This window comes from Dromiciops gliroides, chromosome 2 (assembly GCF_019393635.1).
Source record: "Dromiciops gliroides isolate mDroGli1 chromosome 2, mDroGli1.pri, whole genome shotgun sequence".
In the NCBI taxonomy this organism is placed as follows: Eukaryota; Metazoa; Chordata; class Mammalia; order Microbiotheria; family Microbiotheriidae; genus Dromiciops; species Dromiciops gliroides.
The window spans coordinates 662,359,108-662,378,798 of record NC_057862.1 but is presented as its reverse complement, the minus strand read 5'-3'; the positions used below and the strand labels follow the sequence as shown (position 1 = coordinate 662,378,798).

The 19,691-nt window shown below is 45.0% G+C and overlaps 1 protein-coding gene and 2 gene segments (V, D, J or C); 1 reads left to right on the top strand and 2 right to left on the bottom strand.

Moving 5' to 3' along the window:
* The first annotated feature begins 3,351 nt into the window (after window positions 1-3,351).
* LOC122739571 (mediator of RNA polymerase II transcription subunit 19-like) lies at window positions 3,352-4,038 on the top strand. Its single transcript, XM_043981252.1, has one exon. The coding sequence runs from the start codon at window positions 3,364-3,366 to the stop codon at window positions 4,036-4,038; it is 675 nt and encodes a 224-aa protein (XP_043837187.1). The 5' UTR covers window positions 3,352-3,363.
* Window positions 4,039-7,988: 3,950 nt separating this feature from the next.
* On the bottom strand, window positions 7,989-10,014 carry LOC122739570. The segment is given in 3 exon segments: window positions 7,989-8,036; window positions 9,260-9,636; window positions 9,955-10,014. Coding segments are annotated over 3 exon segments (474 nt in total).
* A 6,871-nt stretch (window positions 10,015-16,885) lies between these two features.
* On the bottom strand, window positions 16,886-17,599 carry LOC122739569. The segment is given in 2 exon segments: window positions 16,886-17,202; window positions 17,522-17,599. Coding segments are annotated over 2 exon segments (366 nt in total).
* Window positions 17,600-19,691: the final 2,092 nt, after the last annotated feature.

Here is a 19,691-nt window from a genome sequence, read left to right as displayed (position 1 = left end):
TCTATGCCCAATGCTAGGCTCTAGACGTTAGTGGGACTGTGTCAAAAATAGACACAAGGAGAATGGAGTCATTCACTTCTGTCTAATCACTTCTCTCCTTTGGCATTGCAAGACCCCTTTGTTTGATCCAACTGCTTCCAGATGCTCCTTTCTCCAGTTGATCAACAATGAATGAATACATGAGTAAGCTTTTTTACAATTCCATTTTAAAACAATTTTAACTGTTGTTTCTTTTTAATTTTGAATTCCAAATTTTCTTCTTTCTTCTCCTTCTCCCTCCTTGTGAATGCAAACAATCCAATATGTTATACAGATAAAATATATTTCCACTTCTGAGGAAATACGTCTCCTCTCACCAAGGATATAACACTCACCCTTCAAATTACACTCCTCTGGACCTGTTTGAGGAAAAAGGTCTCATTCCCCCTCCTTCCCCTCCAGCGAACAAGATCACATGGTTCAAGGAGTTCTGAGCTGGTCTCAATTAGGTCCTCTCCTAGGCTGATTGAGGGAAGATTGAGGAAATGTTCCTCTGTCATCTCCCCCATTGGCTAAGAATCCAAAGAATAATTATGGAAATTAGAGTTAGGCATACTGTGTTCCAGTTAGATAGTTTTTGCATGTAGGTTGTAACCCTTGAATAATCGGACCAGTGATGAAAAGGGGAGGGTCCATTCATGTTAGGGACTAGGGGTTAAAACGGGGTCTATGAGCCCCCATTCTTTGCACCTACCAGCTACACACTGGGTTGTCCATTCTCTAGAGAATGACAATAAATGAGCCTTTGACTCATCACCACTGCTGAGCAGTTCCAGAGAAATATTGAACAGGAGTCATTTTCCTCTCACCACTTTAGTCATGTTGTGAAAGAAGACATATACAGAAAAACCCCAAAGGAAAATAAAGAATAAAAAAGTACATTTATTCTCAGGATTGATATAACCAAAGCCTGCTTTAGTGGCTAGGACTTCTTTTTAATCAGACATCTGGGGGCCCATTAAAGAGGTAAACCTGATTGGAATTCAGATGGGGTTTTGACACCCCCCACCCCCATGAGGGATCTCTGCCCACCAGGGGTTGTGATATTTTGGAAGCTCTTTCAGTCCCCTGATGGGGTTCTGAGGACATTCCTGGGTACAGGTTCCCAAGAACATGCCCAAGCCATTACCAAACACTAGGGAAATTGTCAAGTTTAGACCAGTTTCATTGATAAGATAAAATAGAGTCCTAGTTGTTGAGTATACAGCAGGTACTCACCAAATGCTTTTGAATTGCATGGAACTGATTAAAATGTTGCTGCAATCATCCTTTTTATAACAGATGTGTCTTCACCAAACATATCAATGTCTATCTTTCATCCATTGCCACCCTTCTTCCAAGGATTCCTGAGCACACCAAAGCGCCATTGCAACTAATGGCTGTGGATAGACCACGCAGCTTTTGCTAATACGATTCACTCTTAGGTCCTTGTAGTAGTAGCCTGATAGGCCTAGGCACAACTAGGGATGCTCTGGCCCAGAGGGGGACACTATGACCATGGAGAAATGCCATCAATCAGCTTGCTGGGGTCAGGTAGAGATGACTCTTTCCTTAGAGAAGCAAAGTAATTGATGAAGCTGGTAGTGGTTGTTCAAACAGATAATAAAGCAGCCACCCAGAGAGCTGAGCTTCTTGAATTTACAACATGAGCTTCGTTGGGAACCGGTCATGTTTGCTGTGTGATTATGGCCAAGTAGTGACAGGAATCTCAAGTTAGAAATGTGGAATTTCTGTATCCAAATAGCTAATATCGTCATTTTAAAACTGCTGTAACTTTTCAGACTTAGGTCTCTCCACTCCATCACCTTCTCCCCTCTATAAAATTGTCATCTTCTCCTTTGTTTGAGGATTTGAAGTTAAACTTCTCCTCCCAGCCATACCTCTATGACCGTCTGATTAAGGAACATGCCATAACCCTGCACCTCCCCAGGAGCTGAAGTCTAGGCTTCTTCTCCCAACCATGCCTCTGTGTGCCAAATGATAAAAAAAATTTTACTTAAATTTTAATTGGATCGTGTGGGTGAGTAATTTTTTGAAAGGGGAATGTTTTCAAGAAGCCATTTAGCTGTAATATGCCTGGTTCCCTGACCAGGAAAACCCTTCCTCTTTCTTCTTGCCACAACACCCTGAGGTAAGATCCTTTTTGTGTATTTTCTCCCTCATGCTCTGAACCCTCTCCCCTTATTGGGTGGCCACCCAAGGGAAGGGAGGCTGGCGGTCATAGGGCCAAAGGGATGGTGTCTCCTTTGCAAGGACCATGCCTTGCGTCCACACAAGAGAGTTGGGGGATTCCCTGACCAGTGTGGGACTGGTGCTTGATATTTCCCTGGAAGCAGGGACAATATCATGTCAATTGCTCACACAGCCCTATTTCTCCTGGGCAGGGAGACAGGATGCTAAAGGATTCCTCTCATTTGAGATGCAGATTGAACAATTAGGATTAATTTGACTTTAGAAGCACTTCCTGGCATAATATCCGTTAGAATCCCAAGATTTTTGACCATTAAATTGGACCTAAAGTTTGCAATTGGACTTGCTCTGCAGGCATAAGGGAAACTTCACAGAGATCCCATATATACTAGCTCTGTTGGCTTAAGTTTGAACTCAGAGTTGAGGGAACCATGCAGAACAACAGAAAAAAAACCTCTCCCCTTCAGAGGATTTCTTCTGTGGGACTGGCTGGTAGTAAATCCAGTCTCTCCTCACTCCCTCTTCTCCTCCTCCCTGCCCCCTCTCACACCCAGAGTGGGCTCTAGTAAGGTAGACTGGAAAAACTCACCTAAACATTGAGAGCTCTGTCACACAGGTGTTTGTCTGTTTGTGCGTTTTATTCTGTTCTGTGTCTGTAAAGTGTTGTACTTGTCTGTCTGCAAATAGAGTTTTTCTTTTTCCTTTTAAGTGATAAAGCTAATTCTAAGATCCTCTTGCGTCCTGTAAGAAAATGGGTAGTTGTCTCCTCTCAATGAGGATATAACAGTTAATCATATTCCCCCTGACCTGTTTGTAGGACAAAGGTCTCAGATCCCTTCCTTCCCCTCAGGCTAACAAAATCACATGGTTCAAGGAGCCTTGGTCTCAATAAGGTCCTCTCTGGGGTTGTGTCCATATAAGGATGTACAAGGTCCACTTCTGGTTATGCCCATACAAGGAAGAGGGGTGGGAATACTGTGTTCCAATTACCTAGTTTTTGCCTGTGGATTGTAACCCTTGAGTAATCAGACCAATGATGAAAAAGGGGAGGGTCCATTCACGTTAGGGACTAAGGTATAAATCAGGGCCTTCCAGGGAGGCAGCATCCATAGCAGAGGCAGAGTTGTCCATGCTATGGAGAACTTCACAGCGCTTTTTGGTGCACAGACTGAGCCGCCCCCTCCACCAGCCATGCTGGACTTTGGGCAGGGGAAGCCGCCCCCTCCACCTCCTCCTGCAGGCGGGGGCCCCGGAACGGTCCCGCCGCCCGCTGCGACCCCAGCTCCTCCAGGCGCTGACAAGGCGGCAGCTGGGTGCGGACCCTTCTACCTGATGCGGGAACTCCCAGGCAGCAAGGACCTTACAGGCAGTACTAATCTGATCACTCACTACAACTTGGAGCATGCCTACAATAAATTCTGCGGGAAGAAGGTTAAGGAGAAGTTGAGCGACTTCCTGCCCGACCTGCCCGGGATGATCGACCTGCCTGGCTCCCATGACAACAGCAGCCTCCGTCCTCTCATGGAGAAGCCGCCCATCCTTGGTGGTTCTTTCACCCCTATCACGGGCACCATGCTGGCAGGCTTCCGCCTGCACGCCGGCCCGCTGCCAGAGCAATGCCGCCTGATGCATATCCAGCCCCCCAAGAAAAAGAATAAGCACAAGCACAAACGGAGTCGGACCCAGGACCCCGTCCCCCCAGAAACTCCATCTGATTCGGATCACAAGAAAAAGAAAAAGGAAGAAGATCCTGAGCGGAAAAGGGAGAAGAAAAAAAGGAAGAAGAAGAACGGACACAGGCAGCAATAGCCTCTGTTAACAAGACCACTGGACGACAGACCTGCCCTGGGAGCTCTGTTCTCCTACACTGAACTTGCCAACAGAAGCAACCTTGGAGGCTGGAGGACACGCTGCCCTTGGAGCATTCCCCTGGAATTGGGGGAGAATGCAGGCCAGGCCAGCGTTGGCTGGGGGCGAATGAGGTGGATTCATTAGGGGTGGGAAGGGCAGTGCCTGGGAAGGCAGGGCCCAACTGGCTTCTCCTGTGGAGCCGCTTCCGCCTTCCCAAGGAGCCTTCTCTCCATGTGTTTTTTTTTTTCCTAAAGTATTTTTTTCTGTTACGTGTAAAGATAGTTCTCAACTTTTGTTTATACAAGCTTTCCAATTTCAGATTTTTCTCCCTCCCCCCTTCCCTATACAGCAGGTAATCTGATATAGGTTCATATATATATATATATATATATATATATATACACACACACACACACACACACACACATACACATAATAACATTAAACATATTTCTGCATTAGTCATGTTATAAGAGAAAAATCAGAGCAATGATGAAAAACCTCAAAAAAGAAAAACAACACCAGAAACAAAAGAAAAAATATGGTTCATTCGGCATCTATACTCCACAGTTCTTTTTTTTTTTCCCCCCTGCATTTGGAGATCCTCTTCTATCATGAGTTCCCTGGAACTCTTCTGTACCATTGCATTGGTGAGAAGAATATAGTCCATCACAGTAGATCAACACACAGTGTTGATGACACTGTGTACAATGTTCTTCTGGCTCTGCTCATCTCACTCATCATCAGCTCATGCAAGACCCTCCAGGTTTCTCTGAACTCCTCCTGCTCATCATTTCTTACAGCACAATAGTATTCCATTGTATTCATATACCACAACTTGTCCAGCCATTCCCCAATGGATGGGCACCCCCTCAACTTCCAATTACTTGCCACCATGTAAAGAGCAGCTATAAATATTTTTGTACATGTGGGTCCCTTTCCCCTTTCCATGATTTCTTTGGGAAAAAGACCCCAAAGTGGTATTGCTGGGTCAAAGGGTATGCACATCTTTATAGCCCTTTGGGCATAATTCCAAATTGTTCAGAATGGTTGGATCAGTTCACACTGCACCAACAATGCATTAGTGTTCCAATTTTTCCACAGGTTCTCCAACATTTATTATTTTTCTTTTTTGTCATTTTAACCAATCTGATAGGTGTCAGGTGGTACCTCAGAGTTGTTTTAATTTGCATCTCTCTAATCATTAGTGATTTAGAGCATTTTTTCATTATGGAAATAGATAGCTTTGATTTCTTCATCAGAAAACTGCCTGTTCATATCCTTTGACCATTTCTCAATTGGGGAATGACTTGGATTTTTATAAATTTGATTTAGTTCCCTATATATTTTAGAAATGAGGCCTTTGGGGCAGCTAGGTGGCACAGTGCATAGAGAACTGGCCCTGGAGTCAGGAGTACCTGCATTCAAATCTGGCCTCAGACACTTAGCACTTAATAGCTGTGTGACCCTGGGCAAGTCACTTAACCCCAATTGCCTCACTAAAAAAAAAAGAAAAAAAAAGAAATGAGGCCTTTATCAGAAGTACTGGCCATAAAAATTGTTTCCCAGCTTTATGCCGCCCTTCTAATTTTGGATGCATTGCTTCTGTTTGTACAGAAACTTTTTAATTTAATGTAATCAAAATCATCCATTTTGCATTTTATAATATTCTCTATCTCTTATTTGGTCATAAACTGTTTTCCTTTCCAAAGCTCTGAAAGGTAGACTATTCCTTTCTCTCCTAATTTACCTATGGTATATCACCTCTTATGTCTAAATCATGTATCCATTTTGACCTTATTTTAGTATAAGGTGTCAGGTGTTGGTCTATGCCTAATTTCTGCCATACTATCTTCTAGTTTTCCCAGCAGGTTTTGTCAAATACTGAGTTCCTATCCCAGAAGCTGGAGTTTATCAAACACTACATTACTAGTGTCATTTACTACTATGTTTCCTGTGCCTAGCCTATTCCATTGATCCTCCACTCTATTTCTTAGCCAGTACCAGATAGGTTTTTTTAAATATTTTTTTTCTTTAGCAACAAACATTTTATTTTCCATTTACATGTAAGGGTAGTTTTCAACATTCATTTTCATAAGATTTAGAGTTCCAAATTTTTCTCCCTCCCTCCCTCCCTTTCCTCCCCCCTCCACAAGATTGCAATCAGGTTATATATATATACAATCCACAAGTTTTTTTCATCAGTTCTTTCTATAGGGGTGCATAGTAAGCTTCCTCATTAGTTCCTTGGGATTGTCTTGGATCATTGCACTGCTGAGAGGAGTTGTCATTCACAATTGCTCACTGAATAGTACCAGATAGTTTTGATGACTGCTGCTTTATAGTAAAGCTCCAGGTTTGGTACTGCTAATCCACCTTCCTGTGAATTTTTTTCATTATTTCCCTGGATATTCTTGATCATTTTTTTTCCAGATGAATTTTGTTATTATTTTTTTCTAGCTCTATAAAACAATTTTTAGGTAGTCTGATTGGTATGGCACTGAATAAGTAAATTAATGTGGGCAGTATTGTCATTTTTACTATATTAGCTCTGCCTATCCATGAGCAATTGATATCTTTCCAATTATTTAGATCTGATTTGATTTGTGTGAAGAGTGTTTGGTAGTTGTATTCATAGAGTTCCTGGATTTGTCTTGGCAAGTAGACTCCCAAGTATTTTATATAATCTACCATTACTTTAAATGGAATTTATCTTTCTATCTCTTGCTGCTGGACTTTGTTGGTCATGTATACAAACGCTGATGATTTGTGCGGATTTATTTTATATCCTGCTACTTTGCTAAAGTTGCTAATTGTTTCAAGTAATTTTTGAGTAGATTCTCTAGGATTCTCTAAGTATACCAAGCCCATTAGCTTGGAGCTGTGTGTGTGGACTGTCTCTTCTGGTTCGACAGAGGGCTTCTGGGGGGAGGAGGAGAGCCATCTTATAACCATCTAGTGCCTAAGATTTTGATCTGTCGCAATCTTTTGTAGTAGAATAGTTTAAAATCAGGAATTATTTGTAATGTGTAAAAGTTTCAAAGAAAGATAGGGTTTTTAAAAAGTCTCTAACCATTGAACCGCACTGCCTAGGAACAGCCTTTGGCTTTTGTGAAGCTTAAAAATTCTGTGATGTTTAAAAATCTAATGAGTGGTCACCTTAAATTAGAAGCTTTAGCACCAGTCTTTGGGCAGTAAGCATTTATTTAAGTATATTAGGGGTTAGCAAAGAGAGAGAGAGAGAGGAAAAAACACCTTCACCTAGCTATCTAAGAGCAAGAGTCCCCTCAGTTCCACCAGAAGCCCTCTGTCGAACCAGAAGAGACAGTCCACACACACAGCTGCAAGCTAATGGGCTTGTCCATTGATTGACATGACCCACAGGTGGTAGACATTACTTCCATTCTCTCTCCACACTGACTGTACCAAGGCCATGGGGTTTACAATATTCAAACACTGGCTTTCTTGCTTTTCTTCCAAAAAGACACACTCTTTCCCAACTCTGGGCACTGTCTCTGGCTCTCCCACACTGCACAGAACAATCTCTCTCCTCATCTATACCTCGTGGCTTCCCTGGCTTCTTCCAAGGCTCAGCTAAAACCCCACCACCTACAAGAAGCCTTTTCTAAGCCCTCTGATGATTATGGCCAATTTCTCATGAATATAGTTTGTCTTTACATAGATGTTTGCCTCTTTTCTCTCCAAATAGGCTGTGAACTCCATGGGGGCAAAAACTCTTTTTTACTATTCTTTGTAACCCTAGCCCTGAGCACAGTGACTGATCTATAGGAGTCCTTAATAAATAGTGATTGACTGACTGATGATTGACTGATTGGCTGCTGTGATGAGAGTGACTATACCAACAGGGCTGTTGGATGGTCCATCTACAGCCATCTATGAGGAAGCCCTTAAACATCTGCATGGTCATGAGTATCCTTGTCGAACAACATCTCCTGCTATTGGGACAGAGAAGCCAGGTGGGCTTTACCCCTCTCTAGAACAAAGTTCAATCCCAGCCCTGGCCACAGGTTCAGTCCCATGAGAGCCAGGCTGCTTAATAGAAGCAGAGGGCTCTTCTTCAAGTCTCTGGTTCTTCACACACAGACACAGACACGTACACACACACACACACACACACACACACACACACACACACACACACACACCCAAGGGCCCCAGGTTAAACCACTTAAAACTTAGGCTGTACTCAAGTCTTGGGTCTTCCTGAAAGGGAAAATGCAAAGGTAATCAAGGTCACATGCCAATCAGGTCCAAAGCAACTACTGGTTCCCTTCATATCAGAGATTTATGAAAATCATAAAAGATTTCCATGAAAGATTTTCAAGTATCCTTTGACAAGGGGCTTGAACAAGGAGAAGCAGTGACACATGCACTGGTCCCTCTCCTCAGGTAGTGGGATGAAACATCACAACACAAAGAACTTTGCAGGAAGGGGAATTTGACGTTCTGCCTCAGCTCTGCACTGTGCAAATGATTTCCTCCAGGTCCATGACTTCAGCCAAGTCTGACCAGGAGCTAGGCTGGCCCTTGCACTTGGTGGTCATCTTCTCCAAGGGGGGAGTTACAGAACTCCCTGCTCCCACTCAGCGCTGTCTGATGGACCCAGTGTCTTTGGACCTGGATTCAAAAAGACTCATGATCCTGAGTTCAAATCTGACCTTGGACATTTACTAGCTATGGGACCCTGGTCATGTCACTTACTGCTATTTGCTTCAGTTTCCTCATTTGTAAAACCAGCTGCATAAGGAAATGGACAAACACTCCAGGACATTTGCTAAGGAAACCCAAATGTGGTCATGAAGGGTCAGATGCAACTGAACCACAGAAACAAACATGGAAACAAACATGGAAACAAACAAACAAATGATGGCTACAAAGAACTTGAGCAAAGGCCCCTCAACGTGAACTTATGCTCCCAACAAGAGAAACACTTGAGGTGGAGGCAAAGCTATCAAATGGACTTGAAATGTCAGTATTTCCCCTCTATTGATTTTCTCCCTGGTTTCCCAGGGGGCTGTGCTGCCTCCCCTCTGCCTTGGGGACAGGGTATGTGATAGACAAGGCTTTGTGAGAAAGGAGGGGACCTGAGGGACCAGAAAGGGGAAGCCCTGGGAGGTGTGAGGCTGCCCAGAGAGCAGGGGCTGCTCTGCCTGGGGACCAGAGAGGAACCAGCTGCTGCTCTGAGCTGAATCCCCTGAGCAGCCTGGGGAGGTTCTTGTTCAGGCCTGAAGCACTGTGGGAGAGGGATATAACCATGCTGACAGTAATAATCTCCAGCATCCTCGGGCTCCAAGCTGCTGATGGTGAGAGTGTAATCTGTCCCAGACCCACTGCCACTGAAGCGGGCAGGCACTCCAGATGCCAGGCTGTTAGCCCCATAGATGAGGAGCCTGGGGGCTTGGCCTGGTTTCTGCTGGTACCAATGAAGGTAGCTATATACACTCTCACTGGCCTTGCAGCTGAGGGTGACTCTCTCTCCTGGAGACCCAGACAAGGAGGCTGGAGACTGGGTCAGCACAATGGCTCCTCGGGAATCTAGGAAATCAACAAAATAAGGGGAAGACAGAAATGTGTGAATGTCCAAGTCAAAGTGTAGGAACAAGACAATTCTGTGGAGACCCTGAAATCCCCAAATGACTGACAAGTACTTGTATTTACAATCAACATGGGACATAAACCATCGTTCCCACAGACCTCACAATGTTTATAGTCTCAGGCCTGTCCATGCTCCTCAGCCCCATCTACCTGTGTTGTCCCTAAGCTTCCTCACCCCCTGGATCCAGGGGTCATCAGGTATTTAATCCCTGAAAACCTGTGCCCTCCTCACCCCTTCCCTGCCCTGCTGGGTCTTACCCTGAGCCCAGAGCACCAGCAGCCAGAGGAGCTGCCATGGGGAGACCATCCTGGCCTTCAGACACCCGCAGACAGAGCACTCAGAGCCCTGAGGGGGCAGCAAGGAGGGAGGAAGCTTTTCTACCCTGAGCAGGGCTCCCTGCAGGCCCCTGGGGCTCCATATGCAAAAGAGCCCCAGGTCTGCTCTGAGCCTCCTCTCAGGACCCTGTGAGCCACCCTGAGTCTCCCTGGCTGAGCCTGACTCTGGGGGAGGGGTCTCCCTCCTCTCTGTCCTCAGTGTGTGACCTCAGGAGCAAAGGCAAACTCCTGTTTAGTGTCTGACATGGGAAAGGTTGGAGCTGGTTGTGGGTGAATGAGGGGAGGCTTCTCTCTGTGCCCCAGGACTAGATCCCCCATAACCAGGAGAGAGCTCCCAGTCGGGGGGGGGGGCAGAAATGGCAGAACCTCACAGCTTGTAGTCCCTGGAGATGCCTCACCTGCCTCTGCTCATGCACCTGGTCCTCTCCTTCCCCCTGCTGGACAAGGTATGAAGTAGAAGAGGCAGAGAGGAGGCTGACACTGGAAGGAGCTTAGCCTGGACATTTGGGAGTTTTGTCAGTCACTAGATGAGACTACAGTAATTGGGAAGAAAACATGTCTATACGAGTCCCCATTTTCCCATTCCAGACATGCACTAAAAGTGAGGACCTTTACTATGATCAACCCAGTATCCTGTTTGTGACTGTTTCTAGAAATGGGGATCTGGGCAAATCTATGCCCAATGTGAGGCTGTAGAGGTGAGTGGGACTGTGTCAAAAATAGACACAAGGAGACTGGAGTCATTCACTTCTGTCTAATCACTTCTCTCCTTTGAGATTGCAAGATCCCTTTGTTTGATGCCACTGCCTGCAGATTCTCCTCTCTCCAGTTGATCAACAATGAATGAATACATGAGTAAGCTTCTTTACAATTACATTTTAAAACAATTTTAACTGTTGTTCCTTTTTGATTTTGAGTTCCAAATTTTCTTCTTTCTTCTTCTTCTTTCTCCTTGTGAATGCAAACAATCTAATATGTTATACAGACAAAATATATTTCCACTTGAGAGGAAATAGGTCTCCCCTCAACAAGGATATAGCAGTTACCCTTCAAATTACACTCCTCTGGACTTGTCTGAGGAAAAAGGTCTCAGTCCATTTCCTTCCCCTCCAGCAAACAAGATCACCTGGTTCAAGGAGTCCTGAGCTGGTCTCAATTAGGTCCTCTCCTGGGTTGTGTCCATGTAAGGGAAGATTGAGGAAATGTTCCTGTGTCACCTCCCACATTGGCTAAGAATCCAAAGAATAATTATGGAAATCAGGGTTAGGCATACTGTGTTCCAGTTAGATAGTTTTTGTGTGTAGGTTGTGTATGGGATAATTATGGATTTGAGTCAGATTAAACTCTAAGGATGGAGTCTGAAAGATACCCATCACCCCCCTCACCCCTGCAGTATAGTTAGTCTCTTGCTTTGCCTAAAAGTTAATTGCTTGTTAAATTCTCACTGTCTCCTTTAAGTTTTATTGATGAGATAATGGACTTGGGTTAGTTCTGCAAACTCTGAGAACAGGGTCTGGAAGATATCCAGCCCCCCAGTAAGTTTTATTGCTTGTCAAGTTCTACCAATCAATTAGCATTATTTATTTCTGCTCAGTCTCCCCACTTGTCAGCTACATCTTAGTTTTATGGCCTGTAATAAAAGTTGTCTCTTCAGCCTATCTGGAATCCATCACATGTCAGAGCCCCAGTCCCTGTCATGAATCAGTTGCAGTCAGATAAGGGAGTGATTCCTGCCTCCCCTTTTTCTTTGACATTCCTATACATGTCTCCATATATGGATCACGGGCTAACCACGCACCCTGGGTGAGAAAGGATTGGATGTTAGAGTATGAGCTCACTCTGTGCATGTGAAGGTTTCCCCCTTCCTCAAAATTACTATAAAAACCTAAAAGTTTGGGCCTATCATTGCAGACTCAAATTTGTCATTAAGTTTGCCCGATCTGGTGAGAATGAAATGAATCTGTCTCTACTTGACTTCGTGGTCTCCTCGAGTTATTTGGGCAAACTGAGGCAGTTTGTCCCAAACAGTTGTAACCCTTGAGTAATCAGACCAGTGATGAAAAAGGAGAGGGTCCATTCACCTTAGGGACTAGGGGTTAACACAAGGCCTATGAGCCCCTATTCTTTGCATCTACCAGCTGCACACTGGGTTGCCCATTCTCGAGGGAAGGACAGTAAGTGAGCTTTTGATGCATCACCACTGCTGAGTAGTTCCAGAGAATTATTGAGCAGGAGTCGTTTTCCTCTCACCACTTTAGTCATGTTGTGAAAGAAGACATATACAGAAAAACCCCAAAGAAAAATAAAGAATCAAAAAGTACATTTATACTCAGGGTTGATATAACCAAGGCCTGCTTTAGTGGCTAGGACTTCTTTTTAATCAGACATCTGGGGGCCCATTAAAGAGGTAAACCTGATTGGAATTCAGATGGGGCTTTGACACCCCCCCACCCCCATGAGGGATCTCTGCCCACCAGGGATTGTGATATTTTGGAAGCTCTTTCAGTCCCCTGATGGGTTTCTGAGGCCATTTCTGGGTACAGGTTCCCAAGAACATGCCCAAGCCATTACCAAACACTAGGGAATTTGTCAAGTTTAGACCAGTTTGGTTGATAAGATAAAACAGTCTTAGGTGTTGAGTATACAGCAGGTGCTCAACAAATGCTTTTGAATTGCAGGGAACTGATTAAAATGTTGCTGCAATCATCCCTTTGATAACAGATGTGTCTTCACCAAACAAATCAATGTCTGTCTTTCATCCATTGCCACCCTTCTTCCAAGGATTCCTGAGCACACCAAAGCACCATTGCAACTAATGGCTGTGGATAGACCATGCAGCTTTTGCTAATAGGATTCACTCTTTTTTTTTTTTTTAACGGGGCAATGGGGTTAAGAGACTTGCCCAGGGTCACACAGCTAGTAAGTGTCAAGTGTCTGAAGCCGGATTTGAACTCAGGAACTCCTGAATCCAGGGCTGGTGCTTTATCCACTGCGCCACCTAGCCACCCCACTAGGATTCACTCTTAAGTCCTTGTAGTACTATCCTGATAGTCCTGGGTCCAGTTAGGGATGCTCTGGCCCAGAGGGGGATGCTATGACCATGGAGAAATGCCATTGATTAGCTTGCTGGGGTCAGGTAGAGATGACTCTTTCCTTGGAGAAGCAAAGTAGTTGAATAACCAGGTAGTGGTTGTTCAAACAGATAATAAAGCAGCCACCCAGAAAGCTGGGCTCCCTGAATTTACAACATGAGCTTCGTTGGGAACCGGTCATGTTTCCTGTGTGATTAGGGCCAAGTAGTGACAGGAATCTCAAGTTAGAAATGTGGAATTTCATATGTCCATATAGCTAACATCATCATTTTCAAACTTCTGTAACTTTTTAGTCGTAGGTCTCTCCCCCCACCCCTTCTCGCCTCTATAACATTGTCATCTTCCCTTTTGTTCTGGGAGTTGAAATTAGACTTCTCCTCCCAGCCATACCTTTATGACTGATTAAGGAACACGCCATAAACATGTCCTAGGACTTGAAGTCTTGGCTTCTCCCAACCATGCCTCTGTGTGCTAAATAATAAAAACTTTTACATAAATTTTAATTGGACTGTATCGGTGAGTAATTCCTTGAAAGAGGAATGTTTTTGTTGTGGGCCCAGAGCACCCCAGAAGTTCTCTGGGGCACATCAAGGAATCTTCTCCTGGAGAAACTAAACCAGAAGACAGATAAGCCTAGAGAGATAAGTGGAACCAGATTGGACTGAGCTAGCTTCCGGACCTCCACCCTTCCTTCTGTTCTCCCTTACTCCTGGGGACATAAGTTTGGGTGTGGCTGCTGCCTTTGTGTCCTGAAGAGAGAGATGGCTTGATAGATCCATAGCCACCCCTCACCCAATTCCTCCAGTCACTACCAGTGTGGGATGGTCCTCCCTCACTAAAGGAACTTTCAGCAGTCAGATTGTCACCCTCCCCCCAATCAGTCCTCTATAAAATTACCTGCCAGTCTCCTGCTTGAGGAGATTGGTACCTCAGAGCCACATGCTTTGTGCCATACCTCTCCCCATGAGAAGTCCAAGGATTTCTTTCATGGTTTCCCTTCCCCTCCCTTCCCTTGCCCTTAAATAAACTACCATCTTCTTCTAACTGCTTTTGTGTGCAAGAGGGTGTAATTCTTTAAAGAGGAATTCCTAAGGACCCAACCCCTAGCCCAAACACCGTACTCCATTATCCCCATGACATTTTCAAGAACCCATTTATCTGTAACATAACTGATTCCCTGACCAAGAAAACCTTTCCTCTTTCTTCTTGCCACAACACCCTAAGGTAAGATCCTTTTTGTGTATTTTCTCCCTCAGGCTCTGAACCCTTTCCCCTTGCCCTGAACCTTCTCCCCTTGTGGGGCGGCTGCCCAAGGGAAGGGAGGCTGGTCTTCATAGGGCCAAAGGGGTGGGGTTTCCTTTGCAAGGACCACACCTGGTGTCCACACAAGAGAGTTGGGGGATGCCCTGACCAATGTGGGACTGGTGTTTGATATTTCCCTGGAAGCAGGGACAATATCTGGGTAGCTGCTCACAGAGCCCTACTTCTCCTATGCAGGGCAACAAGATGCTAAAGGATTCCTTTTATTTGAGATGCAAATGGAACAGTTAGGATTAATTTGACCTTCCAAGCACTGCCTGGCATATCAGTTAGAATCTCAAGACTTTTGGCCATTAAATGGGACCTAAAGTTTGCAATTGGACTTGCTCTGCAGGCACAAGGGAAACTTCACAGAGATCCCATATATACTAGCTCTGTTGGCTTTAGTTTGAACTCAGAGCTGAGGGAACCATGCAGAACAACAGAAAAATGGCCTCTCCCCTTCAGAGGATTTCTTCTGTGGTACTGGCTGGTAGTAAATTCTGTTTCTCCTTACTCCCTCTTCTCCTGATCCCTGTCCCCTCTCACACCCAGAGTGGGCTCTAGTAAGTTACACTGGAAAAACTCACCTAAACATCGAGAGTACTGTCACACAGGTGTTTGTTTGTTTGTGTGTTTTATTGTGTTCTGCATCTGATAAATCTAATTCCAAGATCCTCTTGCCTCCCATGCTCTGGCCAGCCTGGGAAAGTCATGTTTGGGACAAACTGCCTCAGTTTACCCAAATAACTTGAGGAGAACACGAAGTCATGCACAGACAGATTTATTACATTCTCACAAGAATGGGCAAACTCAATCCTGAGATTAAGCCGCAATAATTGATACATACCTTGAGTTTTTGTAATAATTTTGGTGGAAGGGAATTCCCCACGTGCACTAGGGTGAGCTCACAATCTAACATCCAATCCTGTCTCACCCAGTATGTATGCTTAGCTCATGATCAACATACAGAGACATGCATAGGAGTTCCAGAAACAAGGGGGAAAAGGGGAGGGGGAACAAGGTCAAAACGAGGGAAGAAGGAAGGGAGGAGTGACTGAGAGGAATCAGATGTTTCAGATCTCACAGTTCCCACTAACACCCCCCTCCCCTCCCTTCTCCCGGCCCCTGTCTTTAAAGATGTTCAACTTGAATAACTGGAAGAGTCACTCAGGTATTTCAGCATTGTTTTGTAGTCATGTTAATTTTAGAAGGATGAAAGGCTTAAAATTTATCTTCAGCTATGTTGGTGAAATAAAAGAAATCAAGAGTTTGATAAAAGAATACACTATTGTTGGGACCCTAGGGTCAAGGGGATTCTACTCTGAGAAAAAGAAATATGTCACTTAACATCTGGTCTCAACTTAATTGCCGCATCCTGTGCTGAGCCTTGTGATTCTTTGTCCTTTCTTCTTGAGTCCTGAGTATTGAATCAGTGGGCGAATTCCCTGACCCACTCAACAGGGACTGGGGTTCTGACATAGGATGGATTGCAGATAGGCCAAAGACACAACTTTTATTACAGGCCATAAAACTAAGATGTAGCTGACAAGTGGGGAGACTGAGCAGAAGTAAATATTCTGTTAATTGGCAATAAAACTTGAAGGAGACAGTAAGAATTTGACAAGCAATAAACTCTTAGGCAAAGAGAGATACTAACTCTACCGGGGCTGGGCTGGGTATCTTCCAGACCTCATCCTCAGAGTTTAATCTGACTCAAATCCATAATCACCTCATACAGTCAGATTCTGACTGCAGGACGCTTTTACATTGTGAACTACTCAGAGTTTGAATTTGGAAATTAGAATGGGGTTTCTTTTCTATGCTGTGATTTTACCCTTCTAATACTACAAGGTTAATAGCTGCAAGACACTGAGAAGGGTGCATTTGATTCCTTCATTTCTAAAACTGTTCAGTAAGTAATCAAAAAGTTCCTAGGTGTGAAAAACATATTTAAAAATTTTCTGAGACATAGCACTGGGATGTTAAAAATGAAAAAAAAAAAAAACAACTTTATTCACATTCTCGAGAGAATGGGCTCAGCCCCTAGCGGGCAGAGCAACAACGTGCAGGCTGGAAGGGCTGTTTTTATAATGGTGATCTGGCCCCCAGGGTTACAGTCTTATATATAGGCGCTGGCTAGTCCATCAAGGCAGCACTATGCCCCCCATCCCGGCCCCTGCATTGTTCACTTCTTAGAGTGGGAACGTTTTCTGAGAGATTAACCCCAACCTGTGGACATCAACTTCTCAAGCACCTCTTTCTATTCTTCCCTCTCAGACACTTAAGTCATGTGACAGACAAGGCTTTGTGAAGAAGGAGGGCACCCGAGGGCCCAGAAAGGGGAAGCCCTGGGAGATGTGAGCCTGCCCAGAGAGCAGGGGCTGCTCTGCCTGGGGACCAGAGAGGAAGCAGCTGCTGCTCTGAGCTGAATCCCCTGAGCAGCCTGGGGAGGTTTTTGTTCAGGCCTGAAGCACTGTGGGAGGCCATTTATAACCCTGCTGACAGTAATAATCTCCAGCATCCTCAGGCTCCAAGCTGCTGATGGTGAGAGTGAAATCTGTCCCATACCCACTGCCACTGAAGCGGGCAGGGACTCCAGATTCTAGGGTGTTAGCCCCGTAGATGAGGAGCCTGGGGGCTTGGCCAGGTTTCTGCTGGTACCAATTAAGGTAGTCACTTACACTCTGACTGGCCTTGCAGCTGATGGTGACTCTCTCTCCTGGAGACCCAGACAAGGAGGCTGGAGACTGGGTCAGCACAATGGCCCCTCGGGAATCTAGGAAACCAATAAAAGTAGAAGAAGACAGAAATGTGTGAATGTCTAAGTCAAAGCATATAGACAAGACATTTTTATGGAAACCACTGAAATCTCAAATGACTGACAAGTAGATGTATTTCCTGTCAATATGGGACATAAAACACCTTTCCCACAGATCTCACAGTGTTTGTAATCTGGGGCCTGGCCATGCTCCTCAGCCTCTATCTGCCTGTGTTGTCCCTAAGCTTCCTCACCCCCTGGATCCAGGGGTCATCAGGTCTTTAGTCCCTGAAAGCCTGTGCCCTCCTCACCCCTTCCCTGCCCTGCTGGGTCTTACCCTGAGCCCAGAGCACCAGCAGCCAGAGGAGCTGCCATGGGGAGACCATCCTGGCCTTCAGACACCTGCAGAGAGAGAGCAGTCAGAGCCCTGAGGGGCAGCAAGGAGGGAGGAAGCTTTTGTACCCTGAGCAGGGCTCCCTGCAGGCCCCTGGGGCTCCATATGCAAAAGAGCCCCAGGTCTGCTCTGAGCCTCCTCTCAGGACCCTGTGAGCCACCCTGAGTCACCCTGGCTGAGCCTGACTCTGGGGGAGGGGCCTCCCTCCTCTCTGTCCTCAGTGTGTGACCTCAAGAGCAAAGGCAAGCTCATGTTTACTGTCTGATGTGGGAAGGGTTGGAGCTGGTTGTGGATGAATGAGGGGAGGCTTCTCTCTGTGCCCCAGGCCTAGATCCCCCATAACCAGGAGAGAGCTCCCAGCCCTGGGGAGGGGGCAGAGGTGGCAGGAGTTCACAGCCTGTAGGCCTTGGAGGAGCCTCACCTGCCTCTGCTCATGCACCTGGTCCTCTGCTTCCCCCTGCTGGAGAAGGTGTGAATTCAAAGAGGCAGAGAGGAGGGGCTGGCTGACACTGGAAAAATCTTAGCTTGGACCCCTGGGAAGAACCTAACAGAGTCCCAGTACTGAGTGAATGGGTTTTGCCAGTCACTAGATGAGATCACTGTAATTGTTCTGAGCATCATGGAAGAAAACAACATGTCTATACGTGTGCCCATTTTCCCATTCCAGACATGCACTAAAAGTGAGGACCTTTACTATGATCCACCCTGCATCCTGGTTGTGAATGTTTCTACAAATGTGGATCTGGGCAAATCTATGCCCAATGTGAGGCTATGGAGGTGAGTAGGACTGCATCAAAAATAGACACAAGGAGATTAGACACAAGGAGATTAGACAGAAGTGAATGACTAGAGTCTGTCTAATCACTTCTCTCATTTGGCATTGCAAGATCCCTTTGTTTGATCCAACTGCTTCCAGATGCTCCTCTCTCCAGTGGATCAACAATGTATGAATACATGAGTAAGCTTCTTTACAATTCCATTTTAAAACAATTTTAACTGTTGTTTCTTTTTAATTTTGAGTTCCAAATTTTCTTCTTCCTTCTTCTTTCTCCTTGTGAATGCAAACAATCCAATATGTTATACTGAAAAAATATATGTCCGCTTGTGAGGAAATAGGTAATGGTCTCCTCTCAACAAGGATATAACAGTCACCATTCAAATTATACTCCTCTGGACCTGTTTGAGGAAAAAGGTCTTAGTCCATTTCCTTCCCCTCCAGCAAACAAGATCACCTGGTTCAAAGAGTCCTGAGCTGGTCTCAATTGGGTCCTCTCCTGGGCTGTGTCCATATAAGGGAAGATTGAGCAAATGTTCCTGTGTCACCTCCCCCATTGGCTAAGAATCCAAAGAGTAATTATGGAAATTAGGGCTGGCATACTCTGTTCCAATTAGATAACTTTTGCCTGTAGGTTGTGTATGGGATAATTATGGATTTGAGTCAGATTAAACTCTGAGGATGGAGTCTGAAAGAAACCCAGCCCCCCCACAAACACCCACAGTATAGTTAGTCTCTTGCTTTGCCTAAGAGTTAATTGCTTGTTATATTCTCACTGTCTCCTTTAAGTTTTATTGATGAGATAATGGACTTTGGTCAGTTCTGTAAACACTGAGGATGGGGTCTGGAAGATATCCAGCCCCCCAGTAAGTTTTATTGCTTGTCAAATTCTAGCAATTAGCATCATTTACTTTACTTCTGCTCAGTCTCCCCACTTGTCAGCTACATCTTAGTTTTATGGCCTGTAATAAAAGTTGTGTCTTCAGCCTATCTGGAATCCATCACACGTCAGAGCCCCAGTTCCTGTCATGAATCAATTGCAGTTAGATAAGGGAGTGATTCCTGCCTCCCCTTTTTCTTTAACATTCATTTCCATGTCTCCATACATGGATCATGGGCTAACCACGCACTCTGGGTGACACAGGATTGGATGTTAGAATGTGAGCTCACTCTGGGCATGTGAAGGTTTCCCCCCTTCTCAAAATTGGTATAAAAACTTAAAAGTTTGGGCCTATCATTGTAGACTCAAATTTGTCATTGAGTTTGCCGTTCTCGTGAGAATGAAATAAATCTGTCTCTCCTTGACTTGGTGTTCTCCTCGAGTTATTTGGGCAAACT

What these genes read in the sequence shown, in the direction of transcription:
- LOC122739571 (XM_043981252.1), top strand. Translation starts at nt 3,364, where the DNA reads ATGGAGAACTTCACAGCGCTTTTTGGTGCACAGACTGAGCCGCCCCCT.